This window comes from Mustela putorius, unplaced genomic scaffold (assembly GCF_011764305.1).
Source record: "Mustela putorius furo isolate JIRA1106 unplaced genomic scaffold, ASM1176430v1.1 tig00000083_pilon_pilon_pilon, whole genome shotgun sequence".
Taxonomy (NCBI): Eukaryota; Metazoa; Chordata; class Mammalia; order Carnivora; family Mustelidae; genus Mustela; species Mustela putorius.
Window position 1 is genome coordinate 42,801,321 of NW_025421273.1, and position 22,545 is coordinate 42,823,865.

General features: G+C 46.1%; 1 protein-coding gene across 2 annotated transcripts in view; it reads left to right on the top strand.

Moving 5' to 3' along the window:
* Positions 1 to 22,545, top strand: part of KLF3 (Kruppel like factor 3) — a 36,942-nt gene that overhangs the window by 4,527 nt on the left and 9,870 nt on the right. The window contains exons 2-5 of one of the 2 annotated variants that reach the window (XM_045076485.1): positions 8,911 to 9,034; positions 11,154 to 11,249; positions 19,302 to 19,788; positions 20,483 to 20,633. In XM_045076485.1, coding sequence (XP_044932420.1) covers positions 11,193 to 11,249; positions 19,302 to 19,788; positions 20,483 to 20,633 — 695 coding nt within the window. In that variant the 5' untranslated portion in view covers positions 8,911 to 9,034; positions 11,154 to 11,192. The remainder of the gene's footprint in view (positions 1 to 8,910; positions 9,035 to 11,153; positions 11,250 to 19,301; positions 19,789 to 20,482; positions 20,634 to 22,545) is intronic. The other variant, XM_004763989.3, reaches the window with a different exon arrangement.

Here is a 22,545-nt window from a genome sequence, read left to right on the forward strand (position 1 = left end):
TTTATTTTTTTTTTTTAAGATTTTATTTATTTATTTGACAGACAGAGATCACAAGTAGGCAGAGAGAGAGGGAAGCAGGCTTCCTGCGGAGCAGAGAGCACGATGCGGGGCTCGATCCCAGGACCCTGAGATCATGACCCGAGCCGAAGGCAGCAGCCCAAACCACTGAGCCACCCAGGTGCCCCAACATCAAACCTTTAAAAGCTAAGCTGAACAATTTGGGAAAATTACACCAGTCTGATAATTACTAAAGTTATAAAAGGAAAAAAAATGGGAATAACCGTTTCATCTCTTGACCATGTAAATTATCATTCCTAACTTAATCCCATTTTATTTCTCCCCTCCCCCTTGACATACTTGTCTTAATATTTCCAAGTCAACCTTTCTGCTACAGTGAACAGCTTTCTTAGGTGGTATTTCTTACTCTCTTTTTTTCATACCAGTTGTGTTTATGAAAAAAAAAAAAACTAAATATAAGCAATCTTATCCTTGAAAGACTAGGAATTACATTATTCTGGAAATTGGGTTTCTTTCTGGAATGCTTCATAGTCATTGGTTCTAACTTCAAAAAAAAAACCCCACAAAAACCTAGATTCATAAAGCAGTTGATACTCTGGTTTGCTAATGTGTAATGTTCTAGTCTGAATTCATCTCGGAGAGAGTTACAAGAGGATTGTGGTGGGTTTTGGTATTCTCATTTTCAAGCCTCATCTGTCCCTTTTTTGGACCCTGGTTCTCATCCGAAGCAGTAAGCCAGAGTTTGAGACAGGAAACCAGACAGCAGTCTGCCCTGATAAGGGAGAGCATTGTCTAAAGGAGGCAGCCCTGTTTCCCCCCCTTAGCTCTCCTTCCTTGAAATTTGGTAGTAATGAGAAAGAGACCCAGTGCTGTAGACTCAGTTCTGCACCAGAACTAGGACTGTTTCCTCCCAAAGCAAAAATACCCTTTTAATTGGATCTGTACTTTTTCTAGAATGTCACCATAGTTCAATGAAACATTAAAAAAAAAATTAAAATTAGTATATTTTGTATGCCTAGTCAGGGTTTTTAGTAGTCAAGTTCATTTTCTAGCAGAACAGGTTCCTGGAGCTTTTTGAAACTCATTCCATTGTGTTGGCCGGCTGAATACATTATCATTATCTCCATCCAGTTATTAAGGGGAGCTGGAGACCAAACGGAGCAAGTTAAGCAGCCCTTATTCGCATGCATTCTGAACAAAGCTGGGTCTAGTATAGGAAGGGGGTGCTTCCCGAGGCAGTCCCCTGACCAGAGGATACTGAAGAGAACCCAGCTTAGCCTGGGACCTGCTTGAGGTGGTTGCCGGTGTCTGGCAGGCCTGGCGATCTCCAGGGATGGCCTGGGGCTAGTCTCAGTCCGGATCAGTGGAGTTTCGCCAAAGCTTAGACATTAGAGACCAAGTGGACATTGAGGTCAGCGCATTCTACCCTGGAGAGCGACCTGTGAATGAACTGGGGTTTTTTTCTCCTCTGGCCTGTACACCTTCCATGTGCTAACTACCGTGCTCGAGTTCAATCACTGAAATCCACTCCTTTATCTCTTCTTGCGCTTTTATACCTTATACCCTGATACCTTCCAAAGCTTTGTGCCCCAAAACTACTTTCCTTAGCAAGTTCAAGTTCCTGTTCCGCTCCGTTTTCCGAACAAGGGAGTTTTTCTCTCCCGAGCCTCCCAAAGCATTCACACTTCCTTTGCGTTTTAGGTTTTAGAAGATGGTTTTCAGGCTAGCTTCAACCGGCCTCTGGGCAGGGTTTCCTTGTGTGACACCTGCTGCACAATCATTGGGAGGCCCTTGTCCTGCTTTTTATCCTCACGTGTAAGAAGGGTAGTTTGACGTCCATTCATTTATTCATCTCCCAAGTATTTATTGAGCACCTACTCATTAGAGGTAATCTCACATTACGTGCTGTCATTATTATTAGTTAGGCCACAGGATGGAGTAGGTCCCGGGTGATCCAACCTGAAAAGGCATTTGGAAATCTTAATGAACCTCTGGAACCTCCCCAGGGCACTGCCTAACACGGACCGGCAGGCACGGTACCCACCTATCCCCTCTGTACCCAGGGACTGATCCCAGTTTGAGAGGACTTGGCCACAGCACCGAGCAGAGAGCGAGCCCCGGGTCCACAGGGAGACTCATTTCTGTTCTTGGCTGCAGCTCCAACCAGCCCTGTGAATTCGGGCAAGTCAGTTCACCTCTGTTCCTCCATTTCCTCATTTCTAAAATGGGGATGAGGACCTGACCCTTCCACCTTCGTACAGTTATTAGGAGGATTTCCGTATTTACTTGGTTAGTGCTGCCAGGTTTTTTCTGAGCAGTTTTATGGACCAGTCACAGGTGCATTGGCTGGGAAGAATAATAGCCTAATTTGGGGCCTTCAGAATGTGTCTTTTGATCTCGCGTCCAAGCCTGCACACCCAGAGACAGGGTAGGCAGTGGGGGCCAGTTGGGAGGAGGTGAAATTGCCACCACTGTAAATACTGTGTCCCTGCCTTCCGCGTCCCCTATGGACAGATGTGTTTGCAGAAGCGTCCACCCACGATTGCCGCTTGTGGCGTAATGTTGTCCTCTGGCTGGGAAGGGAGGAGAGGAGAGCGCCAGGTCCGCCAGTTTCGCAGTCCTACTACTTCAGGTTCAGAAACGCGGCTGTCCCGCTGAGCAGCTAGCTGTGTGATCTTGGGCAGATCGCTTACCTCTGTGTTCCGCAGTTCTCCTAAGTAATAGGAAAGTAGTGTCCACCCACCTGATAGGCATTCGGGTCCATGTGAAGAACAGCACCTGGGTCCTGAAGGTGGTGACAGTCCGCAGAAAACCTGTGACATCACTTAGCCCCTTTCCTTGGTCAGTAGAAGTGTCCTTAGTGGCTCAGTGGGTTAAGCCGCTGCCTTCGTTCAGCTCAGGTCATGATCTCAGGGTCCTGGGATCAAGTCCCGCATCGGGCTCTCTGCTCTGTGGGGAGTCTGCTTCCTCCTCTCTCTCTCTCTCTCTCTCTCTCTGCCTGCCTCTCTGCCTACTTGTGATCTCTCTCTGTCAAATAAATAAGTAAAATCTTTAAAAAAAAAAAAAAAACAAGAATACCTACCATCGCACACTCTTGTCTCATGCAAAACTTCCTCCCCTTTCGCTCTTTTATTCTGCCCCTCACTCCTCCTTCTAGGTTGTAAAACAGGACACTAGATTTGTTCAGAAGATCTCTGGGTAGTTAATACAAAATTCTTGGAGGATGATACTAACAAGGTCTCTGGAGGACCCTTAAGAGGCAAGGTTAAGGTTAGGAGCAGTAACTTTTTCTTTTTTTTAGTATATTTTAGTTGTTTATTTTGTGAGAGAGAGCATGAGAGGGGAGGTCAGAGGGAGAAGCACACTCCCCATGGAGCTGGGACCCCAGGGCTCTGGGACCATGACCTGAGCCAAAGGCCGTTGCTTAACCAACTGAGCCACCCAGGCGCCCAGGAGCAGTAACTTTTTTTTAAGGAAGTTTAGTTTAACAAGTTTCAGGTTAGGCCTCCTCACCCAAATTACTTGTTTAGGGAAGATTTCAAGTGTTCTCAGAGGCAGAAGGAAAAGGAGGGACACCGGCGGTCCTAGGATGGGCTGCGAGCTCTTGGAGCCCCTCCTGCCTGCCAGAAAACATCATCTAGTAAGCAAGGCTGTCCTTGGGGGAGCTGGGACCCGCTCTGCTCCGCCAAGGAAACAGAAGGTGCGTGCGTCCTACTGGTGCTCCCAGTCCAGGTGGTGGTCTTGAGACAAACCCTCTCCAGGGCCTCACCCGGCTAGGTAAGAAGGGTGGCCTGCGATCAGCCCAGGCACAATCAGCGGGCTGCACAGGGTAGAGAGGGCCTTGAGCTGGTCTTTGAAGAATTAGGAGGATTTAGATAAGCCGGAAGGGGATGGGGCATTCCACGCCCGTTGCCCAGCATCAGGGCCAAAATTGAACAAAGGCATGGGGGTGGGGGGAACGGGGAAGCCAGCAACGCAAAGGGCCCTGTGAGCCAGGGGTGAGGGGGGGTATCACCCGGTTGGAAACGGGGTGCGGAGCATGGGCAGTTGAACACGTTCTGCAAGCCCTGGGGATCCCTGTGGAGGAAGGCAAGCTTGAGCAAGACCGAGGAGAAGAGGGCTTGCTTGGAGCCATGTCGGTGGCCAGGAGTTCAGGATGAATTGGAGGGACCAAGGGGGCTGAGGGCAGAACCCAGTCACACAGTCGGGGGAGGGGGGGCCCTGAGGGCCTGGCCCCCAGTGGCAGTAGCAGGAATGGAAAGAAAAGTTGGGGAGGAAGACTTGTGTGATGATGACCTCGAGGTTTCCACGGTGCAGGACCCGAAAGTAAGGCAAGTGGGGACTGAGGGGGGCAGGCTTCACGAGGTAGGTGCGAGGAAGGAGGAGGAGGATTCTCTCTCCTCGGCCGGGGCTGGAAATGCTTTCCTCTTTCCCTTTTGTGTGCTTTTGAAGGGAGGGGGCGGTGCTAGCTGATGGTTTCACATCCAGAGGTCCAGGTGGCGCTGTGAGGTCTAAACCCTCAGGAGCCGGGGGAGTGACCACCACCACCCTAACTATTCTTTCTGGTTATTTTTAAGGTTCCAGCCATCCCTGCTTGGGCCGGAATTTCCAGGAACTGGCTGCTGACCGGAGCCAGTTCCACGGTCCCTCCCTGCCTCCCACTCCCTCCAGGGTGGGGCCCATGGGCGGAGGCCCCTTGGGGTCCAGCCGGGGCGGGTCCCCAGTGATAGGGCACCAGCCCCGAGGCGGACTAGGCCCTGTGGCCTCACGCAGCCCTTCTGGATTTGATTATATAACGCTCCACCGAAGAGAATCCTGAGGGCTGTGGCCGGCCTTGTAGGATATGTACACAGCAGGATTATTGCACAGTATGGGCGTGGTGATTTTTTTTTTTTTTTTCCAGTTGATCTTGGGTTGGTAGTCCTTAAAACTAAAACACCAGAACGTCAGAGAGCCTAAAGAAGGAAAACAAGTGTGTAACCTTAGGAGGCGAAATGACTTGTATTTGTGAACATTTTTTTTTTTTTTAAAGAGAACTGTGGAATGCCACTAGCTGGCTGGCATTGAACTTGAGAGTTTACCTGAAGGGTATGGGTTTGGGTTTCCCCGCCCCCAACCCCTGCTGAGCCCTGGGCCTCTCGGGTCTGCAACTGTGTTGGGATTTTACCTGGTGGTTACCTTTGCACCTGTCCCTATTTACATGCAAAATCAATTGCTTCACTTGGTCTTTTCCGAAGTACAGGGTGTGGACAGAGTCTTATCTGAAGCCATGTCCTGTTTGGACAAGTTGGACTCGCCTTGGCAGCTCTCCACAGGGTGGAGCAGATGGGTGGAGGCAGAAAGTAAAATTGGGTGGCTTGTTAGCAGAGAGGAGAGAGGGCGGGCTGTTTGCTCGCCGGATCCTTATATTTAACCTAAAACTAAATAATTAACTTCATGCCCATTTACAAAACATTTTTGTGCAAAATGGCTAATCTGATTTATGAGGGGGCAAAGATTTAGAACTACTGTGTGGCATTTTTTTCCTCTCAAACCAATGCTAGGAGACGAAGGTAAGGTGAAAAATCCTTTCGTGATGGGAAAACTGGGGCTTGCTTCCAGGTAGAGGCCAGCATCTGGCTGTTCTGACAGGAGCCCCCAACCTAAACATGCTTCCCCCACCCCCACCCCCACATCTGTTGCCTGGCTTCCTGCATTTATGGCCAGGCCAGCTGCCATGAAATACTTGACTCCTCGGGCCCCGTAAAGAGTTTGGGTACAGAAGTGGAGAAGTGTTTCTTTTGAAACGCAGTTAGGTTGCGGTTGCAGGGATATGGCCTGCTTGCCCTACCCCTGGTCCTTCTCTGGACCCAAGAACACACACACACACACACACACACACACACACGATTATTTTATATATCTATATATATATTTTTAAACTTTTCTGTTTTTCTCCTGCAGTTCCTTTGGGGAGTAAAGAGTGGGGGGAGGCAGTGCACTTCCTCTGTTAGCATCTAAACCCTTGGGAAAATTGAGGTTGCTTGCGGACCGGACCGTGTCTTTCTTTGGTCATCATACTGTTTCTCTCCTCGCACCTTGCTGAGGTCAGCGAGGAGCCCGAGCTTGCTCCAAGGGTGGCAGGTCCTTTGGAGTCTGAGGATGAGGAATCGGGCTGGGTTGGGGAAGGATAATGCAGGGACCCCTTGAGGATCTGAGGAGAGAGATGGAAAGTGCCCAAGAAGGGAGAATGGCAGAAGCAAATCCTGCTTTTATCACAAACTTCGCTGCAGACACATTCTGTGTGTATGTTTGTGTGTGTGTGTGTGTGTGTGTGTGTTGCTTCTAAGGAAGGGACAGTCATTAAGATTGTTTCTATAATAAAACTTGCTGTTGCTTCAAGACAAGCTACTTTTCAAAGGAGGTTTGTGCCCTCATAAAGAGACTGTTGAGTAGGCCTTACTGTGGACAATGTGATTGGGACATGGAACTGTATTGCTTTTGAAAGTTAATGTAAATGGTTCACCAAAGCCTTTAAATACCTAAATCCCACGGTTTTTGCACTGTGGCAAAAAAAAAAAAAAAAAAAAAAAAAAAAAAAAAAAAAATCTGACCCATATTTTGACTTCTGAAAAGTCAGAAGTGTAAGTTGAGAGCGTGAAGGGAAGTGTGTCTTCCTTTTGGAGGAAAAATTCAGTCGTATCACCCTTCCCAGTAAAAGAACACAGAGAAGGTATTTGTTCCAGTTATGGAAAATTATTCTGCAGCTAAGATGTAAATGTATTAATGATTGGAAGATAGTTGTTTGCAAACATTTGGGGCCTCCTCATCTCTGTGATACTCACATAAAACAGTTAACAGAATTCCTAGGCTTGCTTAAAATCCACTAGGTTTAAAGACTCGGAGGTTGGCAAACTCAAATTCACTGCCTGCGTCCTTAGTCTCTAATACCTGTTATAGTGCGCCACCTGCTGGCTCCACTTAAGACTGCACTCAGTGTCGTGTGCTAGAGTTCCGTCAGCGTTCGTGTTTTATTGAGCATTCTTTTCGAAGAATGGCAGTGGCCCGTATGTAACAAAAGTCATTAAGTTCTAATTCTTTCAGTACATAAGTTAATTCTCAGTTGTGTGGAAGGCATCTTGGAGACATGGCAGTCCCTCTTTGATTCTAGACCAAAACCCAAAGACAAGGTCAATACCAGTAGCAAAGTGTTCTCTTCAGAGATGGGCACAGTAGTTACAGAGTTTAGGTTTTGTTTTTTTTTTCCTGCAAATAACAGATGCCTCATTTGTGTTACTGTGTTCGATTCTCTTCCTAAATTTGGTTTCTATCTAGCTTACCTTTTCTTATTGAACGTTTTAATTACGGAATTAATGTATTTAAAAATTGGCACACAGAGGCGCCTGGGTGGCTCAGTGGGTTAAGCCGCTGCCATCGGCTCAGGTCATGATCTCAGGGTCCTGGGATTGAGTCCCACATCGGGCTCTCTGCTCAGCAGGGAGCCTGCTTCCTCCTCTCTCTCTCTCTCTCTCTCTCTCTGCCTGCCTCTCTGCCTACTTGTGATCTCTGTCTGTCAAATAAATAAATAAAATCTTAAAAAAAAAAAAAGAATTGGCACACAGATGTGTGTAAGGCTGTCCCCCTTCCCAGCCCCTCCCAGAAAGGACTGTCTTAATAACAGCTGAGAGTGGACGGTTTTCTTTCCATGCCCTTCACCTACTCTTGTTCCGTATCCAGTGAAGACCACTGAAAGTATGAGCAGTCGTTTTAGAAGCAGACCAAGTTGGGAACAGAATACTACTGTTCACCATGCAAAAGAACAGTGAGTGACTTTGGTTCTGTTGGTAGTAATACGTGACTTCTGCAGAGTCATTGACTGTCCAGCGATGGCTTGTTCAGGAGTTTTGAAATGTACCCTAATTCTACCAGTCCTTTCTCACTTACTAGCTGAAATACTTCTACAATAAAAATAGCCCTCCTGCAGTGATGGAATTACTCTTGAGGTACCATTCTGAACACATAAGCATACCTTTATAATTAGTTTTTAACACAAATAAATCAAGTGTCATTAGAGCAGATGCTCCCTATTAGACTTGACTTTTCTTCTGCGATTTCAAGTCCAAGTCCTGTGACGCATTCTTGTGCCTTTAGATTTAGATAAAACTTAAAAGAATGCAAGTTATTTAAATAATATCTTAAAAATGAGAAGAGATGTAGTAGGTTACTGTGTCATTCATTTCTAAGTGGATTTAGTAGTCCCTGCTGTGGGCATTAGGAAAAGTCGCTAAAGGCTTTCTGAGCTAGGTGGTGGAGTTAGAATTTGAACCAGAGCCCATCCTAATTCCACTGTGCATTCTTGCTGGTGGCAAAGGGTGTACGGTATGGTGGGGCCGGAAGCTAAGTTGTGGTGCAGTTGGGAAGTGACCAGGCCCTAGGTGAGGTTTCAGGCAGGATGTCCGCTGTTGGTCACTTGTAACCATTCGGTCTGAGGGTTTTTTTGTTTTGTTTTGTTTTAAGATTTTATTTATTTTTCAGTGAGAGTCAAGTGTGCCAGAGTGTGTGCATGCAGGGGGAGTGGTGGATAGAGGGAGAAGCAGGCTTCCCCCACCCCCCAGCAGGGAGCCCGACGGACTCCATCCCAGGACTCTGGGATCATGACCTGAGCTGACGGCAGATACTTAACTGACCGAGCCACCAGACCCCCCCGGTTATGAGTTTTTTAAAGGGCGGTGGGGACTGACCTCTAAGCCTGGGTATGTTAGCACAGAGTCCAGTACTTGATGTTGTTCCAAATGCTGGAACCGACAATTTTAGTGCTGTGAGTACAGTATGCATCTCCAAAATTTGTATACGTATTTGTGGATATAAACTATTTACAGGGCAAAGAGTTCTGCTTTGCTTTAAATTTCACAGCAAGCATGCAGATCGCCTGCTTGAGTCTGCAGCCCGGGGCTCTTTCATGATGCACCTGAGACTTGGACTGCTCCTATTTAGAAGGATTTGCGTCAAGACCCCCTCCAGTAGAGTGGATGAATCTGTAAGAGTAAATTCAATTTAAAAGACTTGGGGGAGGGGTGGCCTTTACATTCCATTTAAAAGGCTTGGGGGGAGGGGTGGCCGGCCAAGGGTCAGAGCTGCTGAATTTCCTGACCTCATTGATGCGAGCAGGAGATCTCTGCATCTTTTGTTGACCGTCTGCTAGGAGGCACTGGGCAGCAGTTCTCAGAACCATATCCATCTCTGCAGCTGCTAGGCTGGGAACTGGTTAATAATAGATCCTAAGACACAAAAGGGGTTTTCATCCTTCATTATGAAATCATCCATTTTTCACTGGCTGTTGGGGTTTGTTTTTGCTGGCATACATAAGAGGGTATTAGCACCATTGATTGGAGCAGCCTGGTATCAAATTGTGTTCACAGATTATAATACCTCCTGTGATGTAGGAAAATAAAATTCGAAGTCAGAGCCTTATGTGGAGTTAATGACGATTCTCACGTGTTGTCATGAGACCCGGAACAGTCTTTCTTCAACGGAGCAAGGACACGCATGGAGGACAGTATTATTTGTGTCATTGTACGTGAAGCTTTCCTAGTGTATGACCCACAGAGCGTGGATACAGCAAACAGCGGGACTGTGGTCCTGGAGGTACGGGCTGGGGAGTTTTCATACTGAAAAATAGGAGGTAACCGAGAACCAGAGACTTTGGCAGCTTTTTTGGGAACTTGCTCACTTTCCCACCCAAACCAGAGGGGTCCAGAAAAGACCTTGTCTTCAACCAAAGCTCTAAACGACTTAAGTCAAATTTGGATTTTAGGTGCCTGAAGGAGGTTGTTGAAGATCTGGACAGTAGCTGGGCAGCGATTCCAAAGCCTATGAAACGCAGCTGATTGTTGAGCAGACTGAATATTTTGTCTTGTGGGGAAGCAGTTGGCTTGATGGAGAGAAGTGCCAGAAGTGAGCTAGTCCAGAACACCGAAAGAAAGTGAAGGAAAGAAGAGGAGAAAGCCAAATAGGATTAACATGGACATTTCCTTTACAATAGGCTGAAGATCAGCTAATTTCCTAACGAAGAATGGGAATGAATACAAACTAATAGTCTTCATATATAAAAAGTGCTTAGAAAGCAATGGGCAGCCTTGGGGGCGGGGTGCAAGACCCTCACATAGGGTCTATAGAAGACATGCAAATGGTTAATAAACATGGGGGGGATATCCGACTTTAATAATTAAATCAATTTAGAATAAAAGTAGTTTGCAGTTTTGAAACTAACAAAGTTTTGTTTTGTTTTTAATAAATGATGATACACATTGCAGGTGGACATGTTGAGAAGTGGGTTCTGTTTTGTTCATGGAAATCATATTTTCGCTGGATGATACCTCAGCTGCTTTGGAAAATGTACAGTGCTTCTCACCCAAGAATTCCCCTACATAAGGTTTACCCTAAAGATGAATTACGGGTATGCAGGAGGACCTAAGTACAGAGATGCTCGCTGCCATCCATAATGGTGAAAATTTAGAAGCAACCTCGGTGCCCAGTTAAAAGGGAAACTTGAAGTAAACTGAAAACTTGAAGCAAACTGTTGGCACAGTGGCACACTGAATTCAATAGTGTGGAACCATACTTGCTGAAAAAGAAACATTTTCACAATCCGTTGTCAAGTGAAATTATGGGTGTGCTATAATCCATTTTAAAAGAGAGTTCGGAAGGATGAAAACTGAAGATGGGAACAGTGGTTGGTTGGTTCTAGGTTTTCTTTTTGCCTGTCTTGGTTTTTCTTCATTTTTTTTCTGTAATGAACATAAGGAAAAACATTTAACACTCATATATCATGTGAACTTCTGGTGAATTGCACAGCAATCTTAAGCAGGCTTGGCTGCCCAGAGGGGGCTGTGTACATATTGTTCCAGAAATGTCAGGGTTTATGTATTTGAGTTAGAAATGCCAGTTGGCTCTCATCGACTTAGGACCATGGAATCTGGTTTTAATTCTATCAGATGGCATCTTTTGTAGGTAAGGAAAATAAATTCCAGCCATTCTGGAGCCAGGGGAGAGGAAGGAGCTAAGGAAGGGGTTTGAGGACTCTTAAGTTTTCTTTTTACTAGTTTATATTTAAAGTAACCTTGGGATTTATTTGGACGGCTTGTTTTGTTTTCTAGGCCAAACACCAGAGCACCCTAGAAAGCTGAACTAAAAGAATGCTCATGTTTGACCCAGTCCCTGTCAAGCAAGAGGCCATGGACCCCGTGTCGGTGGTAAGTTTTCCAAAATTGAGCCACCTCTTCTCTTTTATTCCCAGTGCCAATAACATGACTGTGTGTTGTGTTACTCCTTCAAGTTACTCATCACCGGACAGACATTTGGTGAACAGACTTTTCTTAAAGCCTCAGTCAGTGAGTGGGGTGAACACCCTTTTAGCAGTGTGCGTCCTTTAATCAGTGGGGTCCATTACCCCATGCCCCCAAGATTGGATCCGCACAGAACTTGGGTCATAGGTGAATCTAGGCCATGACTGGAAGGAGGTTTACAAAAACTCCTGTTACCAGCTTTTTAGTTTGAGCTCTCAGGATTATTGGTTTGGGCTAAAAAATAAAAAAAAAAGGTCTGGCCAGACTGATTTTTAACAATTAATGTGCATCTGGGGACTTCCAATCCCCACCCTGCCCCCGCCAATTGCTCCCAGGAACATTAAAAAAAAAAAAAAAAAATCCTTGTATGCAATGTTTATCATGGTTAGGAAGCAATTTTCAGATGTACTTTTATAAGAAATCTGCATCAAAACAGTAATCCTGTGAGGTGTTTTTTTAATCAAGATCACCACCCCGATCATAATAGAAGAGTTTCTTTTTTTCTTTTCTTTTATAAGATTTTATTTATTTATTTGACACAGAGAGGGAGAGCAGGGGAGGGAGAAGCAGGCGGTCTGCTGAGCAGGGAGCCCAGCGTTGGGACTCGATCCCAGGACCCTTGGATCATGACCCGAGCCGAAGGCAGAGGCTTAACTGACTGAGCCACCCAGGGGCCCAGTAGAAGAGTTTCTTAAAAATGTTTGTGAATGTCTTTTTCTTTTTAATACTGGAAGAAGAAAGCATTCCATTTTGTCTTCTGTAGTGTTCCGCATCTCCTTCATGGAGCTGATGAAATAAAAAAGGAAACGGGGTGGGGCGGGGGGAAGTCCTCAAGTCCTGCATCTAAACACTTACTCCGAATAAAAGCTTAAAGCTTAAAAACCGACTGACAGCAGCGATCCTGAGATGTTTGAGGAGATGGTAGTGAAAGAGAACATGGCCTTGAGGGTGGGATTCTTTTGCACTTGGAGGAGTCTGGCTGGGAGGGAGTGGGCTTGCCTTTCTCAGCACCAGTATGTGAAGCCAGGGTGGGGGGCTGACAGGCAGGGAGTGGTTTGGACTCCCGGCCATTGGTTGGGCCAATAGGAAATAACAAGGCAAGGCTCCCACTCCGACTTGTTCTTTTCTTCCACGGGCTTGGAAAATAGTCACAAGGGGAAAAACTTGGCCCGAGTGGTGTATCCGAAGGTTGGTAATGACACGCTTGCAAAATTAGATCATCCTTATGCATCGGCCGCTGAAGCTCCTGCCAAAAATGTTTATACAAGACACAGGGGTCACTCAGAGGCCCTTGGAGCTGAGTTGCCATGGGTAGGACTGAGCCCGTGAAGTGTTTACTGCTGTGGACAGTGAAAAGTGAGGTCTGAGTGGCTTTCAGGAAATAACATTTACATTCTGGTGTGATAACTGGATAAGCAAGTGTCTAAATACTCAGTAACTGAGCAATAAGAACTTCCTTAATCAAAAAACTGAATTGACTTCTGATGTTATGTGGTCCTTTCACTGTACTCATCAACCCTTTACCCAAACTATTGCTTGATCACACGGCAGGAAAATTGAGGTATAAAATTTCCCTATTAATTATATCCTTGAAATATGAATAGGTTTTTAGTACTGGAGAATATGATTAATTTTATAAATGATGCAGAACCATCTTTGATGCATTTTAATACTCCGTATACTTCCACTGCCTTTAATCAAGCATGAAAATACGGCTGAAGAGCCAATTTAAAGCTCAAATGAAGATCGGCATTGCCAAGTTGGTATGATATAATTTAAGAGCAAGCAAATGCACTTGACTGAAAAAAAAAATGGAAGGGAAATGAATTTGAAGTAACATTTATACTTATAATGCTGTAACTTAAATAAATACATGAAGTTAAAACATATAGAAGTGTCTTTGCAATTAATGATCTTTTTTCTCTTTCATACTGCAGTTCTCAATTTCAGCTTCCAGCTGACACTTAGAAAATTTAATTAGATCATTTCACCAAAAGTTAGAATCAGTCCCCACAAGGAAATGTCTTTCTCTTAACAGCAAAACCTCAGTTAACTGAAACATTTGGGGGGTGTGGGGTGTTATGATTTATTTTACTTAACAAAACTAAATAAAAAGCCTTTGTTTCCACTCCTGAATATTCCGATTTTATCTTTCCTGCCTCCCTAGGTAGAATGTGCTAAACCTAATTTATTATTCCTTTACTCCTCTTTTTTTTTTTTTTTTTTTTTAAATCCCACCCTTGACCTGAAGGTTGGTTACTTATTTGGTATTTTGCTGTAGTTTAGAGAAAATAAGGAAGTGTCCTTTCTCGCTTAGGGAAATGCAAGACTTCAGTACCCTCCCCTGCTTCAACCTTGAGCTTTGAGGCAAACAGGATGGCTTTGAACCGCCCTAGGAAAAAGTGCAAGAATGTGGGGCAGAGTAGACCACGGCCCCCTCCCCTGGCTGTGGATCCCCGCCACCTCCTATCAGTGTGATGTTGGCAAACCACCCATGGCTCCCTGAGCCTCTTTCCTTTCTGTCAAATTGGAGATGATCATATGTACGTGAAGAAACAGCCTGTGAATACAAAATGCACATGTGAAGAGTTAACTTTCACCAGTATATCATCAAAGAAAGCTGGAGATTAAGGAATTGAATTCAGGAAGTGAGAAAGAAACCAAAGTTTTTCAAAGTAGTCTTTCTTAATTTTATTCCTAAGGAAAGATAACTTCTTGGTGTGTGGGGGGGGTGTATTCCCCCCCTTCTTGTAATGAATATTACCCTCTAACAGACTCCTTACAGGTTGAGAAGTACTTAAAATCAGTAGGACCTCTGTTCTGTTCTCCCAGAAACTTTTATGACTCTTCTGAGCCTGGCAGAAAGAGCGCTTTCTACTTTTGTTTGCATAGAAGGGTATGACATCGGCTGTTTCCAGAGTGTGTGTTTATAAACGGCACCACGCCTTCCAGCACTGGGAACCCCACCCTTGGTAGGAAGATTCCTCTGACTTGCCTTGGCCCTGTCACGGACTCTCACTCTTTTTTTCATATTAAAGAACAGTGAACTAGAGACCCTACTGCCAGTGTTCCATGCAATCACTTTATCCGCTTCAGCTGTCTGGTGATGGAAAACTCACCAACACTCTTCCCAATAAAACAAACGATTGAAATGCTCACTTAAGGGATGCATGGGTGGCTCAGTCGGTTGGGCCCCTGCCTGCGGCTCAGGTCAAGATCTCAGGGTCCTGGGATCGAGTTCCGCGTGGGGCGCCTGCTTCTTGCTCTGCCTACCACTCTCCCTGCTTGTGCTTGCGTGCTCTCTCTCTCTCTCTCTCTCTCACAGATAAATAAATAAAATCTTCAAAAAAAAATGTTCACTTAGGTACAAAGTGTTAGCTTTGGAAAATCATCCAAACGCTGTGCCTTCTTCCCTGTCACAATTAAAATCCTCCTGCTTTTCAAGAATCCAAAGAATGGGTGCTATCTTTAGTCTTGACAGTGATAAAAACCCGCTCAGTGTGTACTAATTCACTTCATTCGTTCATCCCGTGTTTATCGATGAAAGCCAGACCCACATCTCCTGTTCTGGTAAGAGGAGGCAGTCTGCAAATAAATGTGACATAAATGTCTGTCACAACGGGAGAGAACTTTCTGGAAAGTTAACAGCCCATTCCCACCCCCAGTGAGGGCCAAAAGATCGGAGAGACCCTTGCTGGAGTCTGTCTTGAGGCTGCTCTGTTCCAGGATAGAAGGTCTCCCCAGGTGAGCGCTGTGCACAGCGGGGCTGGGTGGCCATCGGGGGCCGGAGGAGGGCTGGCTACCTCATCAACACTTGAGCCTGGTTTGGATTTGGGGCTCCTCCAGCGCCTGTTTGCACTGCTTTGCTAGGAGATAGGAAAGGTCTGGAACAGAGACAGGCTCCTATTACCGTGGTGTCCCCTGAAGGCACACACCCAGAGCAAACCCTGTCCTGCGGAGATCCGCACCGTTGCTGGCTGTGTAGTTGCTGGCTGTGTAGTTGCTGGCTGTGTAGTTGCTGGCTGTGTAGTAGCTCGTGTGCTCCACCCAGACAATGGAAGCAGACGCATCTCACAGAAGGCTCTGGTAACCACTGCTGTGGGGTTTTCTGGTGAGATAGTATGAGGAGCTGCGTTTCTTCACCCTTTAACAAGGCGGTCAGACTGGAAATAGTTAATTGTGTACTCTGTTGTGTGTCCAAACGTGTCTCCCTACTTGTAGCCCTGTAGCCTTACATACACTGCAGGTCGGGCCAGGGAATAGGGGATGGAGGGTGCGGGGCAGCCACTGGGGAGCAAAGTCAGCAGGAATGTGCATGTTTATAAAACTTGGCTTGATGTGTGGCTTTCTCTTTCTTTATGGCTGGAGAAACCCGAGATGATTATTAAATTTGCAAATCTCCCAGGTTCTAAATTCCTACTTTTCCTTAAATTCACCCCACAGTTAGAAAAATCCAGCAGTGACAGCAGTAAAAGTGTGTCCTCATTCTGCTTTCTATTTAGCTGCCAATAACTTGGCATTAAAATCTAGGTCATAGGGAGGTCTTTGAAGAATAGGGCTGAAAATAAGGGAGAAGTACATTTTGGTGAGGAGAAAAAAATGCTGCCTCCCATTTCCTAACTTTTGCCCTTTTGAGAATCCTATGAAGTGAGTTAACCTTTAGAACTAGGAGAAATCTTTCTACCCCTGTATTTAATGACTTCTTTAAACCTTTGTTGTACATACTAGGAATTTTTTTTTTTTAAGAAACAAATCACTGCCTCTTAACTTTATATATTTTAATATTTAAATGTAAATGTATTTAGTATTAATACAACTTGATGTTTTGGGTCTCTCACCCTGTGGTATATTTACATGTACTTGGTTCTAAAGAAAGGTAGAAATAGTCTTTTCCTCTGACTCTTGATATATAACTCAAAGCTGTTTTCCAAAACAGCAGTTTATAGGGGGCGTTTGAGTGGCTCAGTCAGTTAAGCATCCGACCTCTTACTCATCAGGTTCCCTCCTCAGCATGGAGTGTCTTAGAGATTGTCTCCCTCTCCCTCCCCTTCTGCCCACACCCCTACCCCGTGCTGCTCCCCCCTCCCCTGTGCACACGGACTCTGTCTCTCTTAAATAAATTAAATCTTTTATAAATCACCATTTATATATTTTGTATTTCCTTATTTATATTCACGTCCTTGTTTTTTAAACAGTATTATTAGTGAAAAATTCTTCCCCCACCTTTAAATTGTTTCTGAATGGCTTACCAAATTTTAATACTCAAAATTGGTATTTTTATTCTACTCTGTATCTCTTTGTCATTTAGAGCCATGCTGTTCTTCAAAAAGGGTCTGTGCCCATAGGGCTGCTCCCCAGAAACTCAGAATCTGTATTTTAACAAGATGGGTCAGGAGCATTCATGCAGAGTGAGGTTCCAGAAGCCCTGATTAGGGGGAATCAGACCTATTACAGTGCTCCTACTGGTCTAGAAAGAGAAGGGACTTCTAGCCCCACAGTGTGGGTAAAGCTCACAACATAGCTCAATGAATCCAGTTACAATTTTAAATTATTTAAAATTTAGAATGTGGGTTTTCAGTCATCCTGACAAATTTTGCCCTATCCCCATGGCACCTTCGATTCTAATACTTAGTCATTTTTCCTGCCCTCTTTTGTCGACATGCTTTTATTAACATAATAAATTAATTTTGAAAAGGACGTATCACTATTGTACAAAAAAGTTTTTTCTTGTGCAATTTAAATAAACACGTAACTATTTTAAAGCACTGTGTATTTTTTGTGTACTGTCTAGAAATCCCTTCGGTGCCCCCAGAGAGGTGTGTACCTACTACAGAAATCACAATTCTAGGAGATGATGGGCGTTGACAGGGATAAAGAAAGGACAAAAGAACAAAACACACAATCTTAACAGTGAGAAAGTGACTTCAAAAGCAGATAAGGGGGGGTGGCTCAGTGGGTTAAAGCCTCTGCCTTCGGCTTGGGTCATGATCCCAGGGTCCTGGGATGAGCCCCACATCGGGCTCTCTGCTCAGCAGGGAGCCTGCTTCCTCCTCTCTCTCTCTTTCTCTCTCTCTCTGCCTGCCTCTCTGCCTACTTGGGATCTCTCTGTCAAAAAAAATTAAAATTAAAAAGCAGATAAAGATGAATACTGCCTGGTCCCATACCGCCCATATACTCTCTGATCTTAGGCCTGCTATGCTCAGAGAAGGGAGTTTTTGCAACAACACCAGGGTGCTTAGCCCTGTGGAGGTTTTAGAGACCCAGAGAAGAAAGGGTGTGATATCCGTGGTAATCCCAGTAAAAACCACCGCTGTCCCACAATTGTTTATAACTCACAATTGTGGCCACTGGGGGACTGGGGCAACCCAGAAGTTTATCATGCATTTAAGCCCTTTAATGATAAGGCCCCACTGGTGGGTTTTCTTGGCTGTATTATGAGCTAGTATTGTCTCAGGATGAGAGCAGCATTGGATTTGAGAGCTGGAAGGGAGGAATAGTATGTTACCACTTTCAGTATATTCATATACATCGCTTCTTGGCTTTCTGGCTAAGATCAAGTGTAAAGAATTCAAATACAAGTAGTTTCCTGCACAGGGACTTGAAATGGTCATCACTGAACGTTTCCATTTCCCTAAAATACCTAAGAGTAAAGAAAATAACTTCTGTTGAATGTAAATTTTTAAAAAGCATCCTACAGCAGAGATCCCCCCCCCCCCCAATGATGACTAAGGAATAGAAGTCATTCTAGTTAATTCAGGGCCAAGGACCATACCCATAGTGTGTAGTGATTATAATTGGTTTGTATTTAAAACTGGGAGTAGTCCATTATTCTGATAGAACAAGAGAGGAGGGTATTTTAAAGGGAGGCTCAGCCGTTCGGGTGTCTGCCTTCGGCTCAGGTGATGATCACAGGATTCTGGGATTGAGCCCCAAGTCGGGCTCCCTGCTCCGTAGGAGCTGGCTTCTCCCTCCCCCCTGCTTGTCTCACTCACTCTCTATCAAATAAAATCTTTAAAATAAATAGAATAGAATAGAATAGGAGATAAAGTAGGTCAGTTGTCACCTCTTAGGTTTGGAGGAGGCACCAGGCCTGGGTCAGTGTGCAAGTTGCTTCAAGCACCTTGTGTCCTTAACTGGAGTCCCATTAACTGTCTCAAAGTTCTGTGGCATGCACAAACTTGGACATCAGGTCACCTTCTACGGTTTCATTCAAATGGTGACGAAGACCATCGAAAAAGCTGGGATCAAGGACTTTTTGGGTCAAGGACGTGATTGCTTGCGGGTGGGCTTCAGGGTGTGGAGGTGGGAGGGATACTGACCTGGTTGCCGGAGACTGAGGCGGCTCCTGGGACGTAGGGCTTTTAGTGCTAAAACCAGACTGTCGGGGGTAAACCAGGACTGTTGGTTGGGGGACCCTCAGCATGGGTTGGTCAGCAGCTGAAGCCACCCCCCAAACCTACTGCCTGCAGCCCCGGTTCTCCGTATTCTACACCAGCGTATGGTGAGAAGGACAGACGTCCTCCTCTGGAAGGGTGTGACAGCATTTCCTGCCCGCTGAGGAGCCACCATCAGCAAAGCTGGGGGGGGGGGGGTTCTTGGCTTGGCTAGCTGTTGGTGAACCCCAACACCGACTCCCACCAATCAAGGCCCATAATAAGTCTTCTGTTTATGACCTGTTCTAGAATTTTTGCCTGGTATCAACCTGAACCTCAACCTTAACGTCTGACGGGGAATTCAGTTAGAATTTTTCATGAGACACAGTTATCCCATTAACCTTAACCTTTATTGCACTAGCCCCCTCATGGCATTGTTTAGGGTCAGTAGCCGTCTGACCGTACCCTGCTTATTGAGCCCACGGAAATGAGCGTGCCTTGGAGGACCTCTCCAGTTTCATTCCCATGTCCGAAGCGAATGCACCTGTGTCGCGGCTTAGACGCTTCTGTGTTTCCTTCCCGACAGTCCTACCCATCCAGTTACATGGAGTCCATGAAGCCCAACAAGTACGGGGTCATCTACTCCACCCCGTTGCCGGATAAGTTCTTCCAGACCCCGGAGGGCCTGTCACATGGGATGCAGATGGAGCCGGTGGACCTGACCGTGAACAAGCGCAGCTCGCCGCCCTCCGCGGGCAGTTCTCCTTCGTCGCTGAAGTTCCAGCCCTCGCACCGGAGAGCCTCGCCCGGCCTGAGCATGCCTTCCTCCAGCCCGCCCATGAAGAAGTACTCGCCGCCTCCCCCGGGCGTGCAGCCCTTCGGCGTGCCGCTGTCCATGCCCCCGGTCATGGCCGCCGCCCTGTCCCGCCACGGCATCCGCAGCCCCGGGATACTGCCCGTCATCCAGCCCGTCGTGGTGCAGCCGGTCCCCTTCATGTACACCAGCCACCTCCAGCAGCCGCTCATGGTCTCCTTGTCGGAGGACATGGAGAACTCGAACAGCAGCATGCAAGGTAAAGACCACCGCCCACTGCGCAGCCGCTTGGGGGCTGCACCGGGGGCTGCACTGGGGGCGGGACCAAGAGCTCTTGTGCTCTTGGAGGAGCTAGTCCCCTTCGGGTAGGCCTGCCTGAGGCATTTCCTTTCTGATGTCCTGGGGTGGGCTGAAGGGGTCCTTTCTCTTTTTTTTAAGTGTTGCTACTAGAAGAGCTCCCAGGAACCAGGCTGTTTAAAGCCATGAAATGGTTACGCCCACTGCATAATTGTCAACTTCAGGATACTAAAAATCCTGACTTTGTATTCTGCTTTATTGAATGCTGACCTGGTTCCGTTAAAACGGCATTTAATAAATGCCTTTGATTGCGGTGATAAGTAATGGTTACCAAAAGCCAGCTCATTTACTGGCTGGTTGCAGGCAGAAGACTGTGGGGTTAAAAGGAGATTTCCTAGAATCCTAAGGAAGACCCATTTGGGGCCAGTGTGCTCAAAGGTCAGCTTCTGATGCTTGCTGCTTGCTGGTGGAGTAGTGGTTGGGGGGAAACGAGATCTCCCCCACCCCCCAGATTTGCTTTCTGCTGTAAATTTTGCCAGAAGCCAATAGATACTCCACACATCCTTGTCGTAGATAGAAGCTGTGCAGTAAACTTTTAAAAAAACCTGAAATCGGTCGATTGTACATGGAGTGACTTTTCTATTTTTATTTTTTAGTACCTGTAATTGAATCATACGAGAAGCCTATATTACAGAAAAAAATTAAAATAGAACCTGGGATTGAACCACAGAGGACAGATTATTATCCTGAAGAAATGTCACCCCCTTTAATGAACTCAGTGTCCCCCCCGCAAGCACTGTTGCAAGAGTAAGTATGTTCAGGTCTGCCATACTTTGCGTGGCAGCGCACATCTTGGGACCTGGGTTGGAAGCACGCGCTTCCAGCTCGTGCTGTGTGGATTGCCAGGAACACCTTGCAGCCACTTGGAAGGATGGGAAATCTCTCCAAAGGCAGTGTGTTCTGCTGTATGGACTGCATCCTGACATTCTCATCAAGTCGACAACAGATTGAGCACTTACGATTGCCACTTTTCACAACAGTTGTTTTTATCTTGGGGTTTTGGGGTTTGGGGGGAGTTTTTTGGTGTTTTTTTTAACCCTCCTAGACTATACATAGTTTTCCCATAATCTTTATCCCAATATGGATTGAATTTGATATCCTGGATATTCTACACGAGGTTGGATCGTGAAAACTTGAAAAGACACACCTCGTCCTTCCAGTTGTCACCTCTAATACTGTTTCTGTGATGGGGAATGTCTTCAGTCAGAATTTTCAGGCCACCTGTGAGCCCAAGGAAGTCATTCCAAGAAAGACCTGTAGACAGTGGTGGCAACAGAAAGTTGCTGTGTAGCTCGGAGAAGTTCAGTGTTGGAATAACCCATTATGCTCTGGTCTCTGGTCTTCATCACATCTGCCCTTAGAATGTTCAGCGTGGTTTAGAACTGCCATCCAGGAGGAAGGTTTCTGTATCAACTACATCCAAGCCCTGAACAGTGGCTTGTTTTAGGTCTAACTTGTGATGGGTGTCCTACACAAGTTCAATAGCATTATTAATGGAATTCGCTGCAGTAGATAGCCTTGTCTGGCCTTCTACTGGAGGCTGTGTTTGTAGGAGCTCGGAAGGTGACCTTTGGGTCAGGCATCTTGGATCCCAGCTCTGCTCTCCACCATATGTATGACCTTGGCCTAGTCAGTCTTGCTGCCTCCGTTTCTTCTCTGTTTTCATTATTGGTTGTGATTATTTTCCTTGTTCATTGTCTTGTGGTGTGGCACTTTCAAGGTTGACTACCATGGCCGACTTCCTGGTACAAGGCAGTAGGCTTCCTTCCCTCCAGGCCCCTTCTGTCCTCTTTCTCCTATAGTACTTTTCTCCAACTTGAAACAGTGTTCTGCACTCCTTTCTACTTCATCTTTTCCCATCTCTCCTACCCAAGGCGTTCTGCAACAGAGTGTGAATTTCTCTGACTTTCCAAGAGCTATTTTCTTGAACTTAAAATCTTCATTCTAGTGCTGTCCACATCTAACCCAGGCAGGCATCCCTTCATAGTAGGTCATGTTCAAGGTCATGTTCAGTGCCCATTGCAACAAGTCCTAGTTGGTTATTTTGGGGGGAGGGGTTGTCCTTGGCTCCCTGAGAACTGGAGAAGAGAATGAATCCTACGAGCAGCCACATCAGCAGGGAAAGAGTGTCTGGTGAACTTGGACTAGTACTACCTTTCACAGTTCACAGTTGCATCATGCTTCCCCCACCCCCGGTGAGACTTTCCCACGTGCTTCCAAAGGAATTATTTCATTGCAGCACAACAAGCTTGTGGGAGTCAGAGCAAATGGAGACGGCTGAGCCAAGACATTAAATAATTTGCCTAGAGTCACAGTGTGAACAACAGCAGCGGGGTCCAGCCTCCATCCCCCTGCCACCTGATGAGGGCTCTTCCTGCCACGTCCCTATCTGACCAGTGCCCCCCCACTCCTGCCCTCGGGTGGAAGGAGACCCAGAAAGACCCAAAGAAAGACCCAGAATAGACATACCTTGTGGGCCAAGTTCCCTCCTCTTTTATGGTGCCAGGTGTCTCTGGCAAGGTGACTGGCTACATGACTTGCACTTATTGTTCTTGCCCACGTGGTGAGTAAGATGGAATACAGCCAAAGTGCCCGCAGAGAGAGGGAGGGATGACCCACAGACTGAAAAGGGGTGATTCCAAAGTCGAGGTGACTGTGA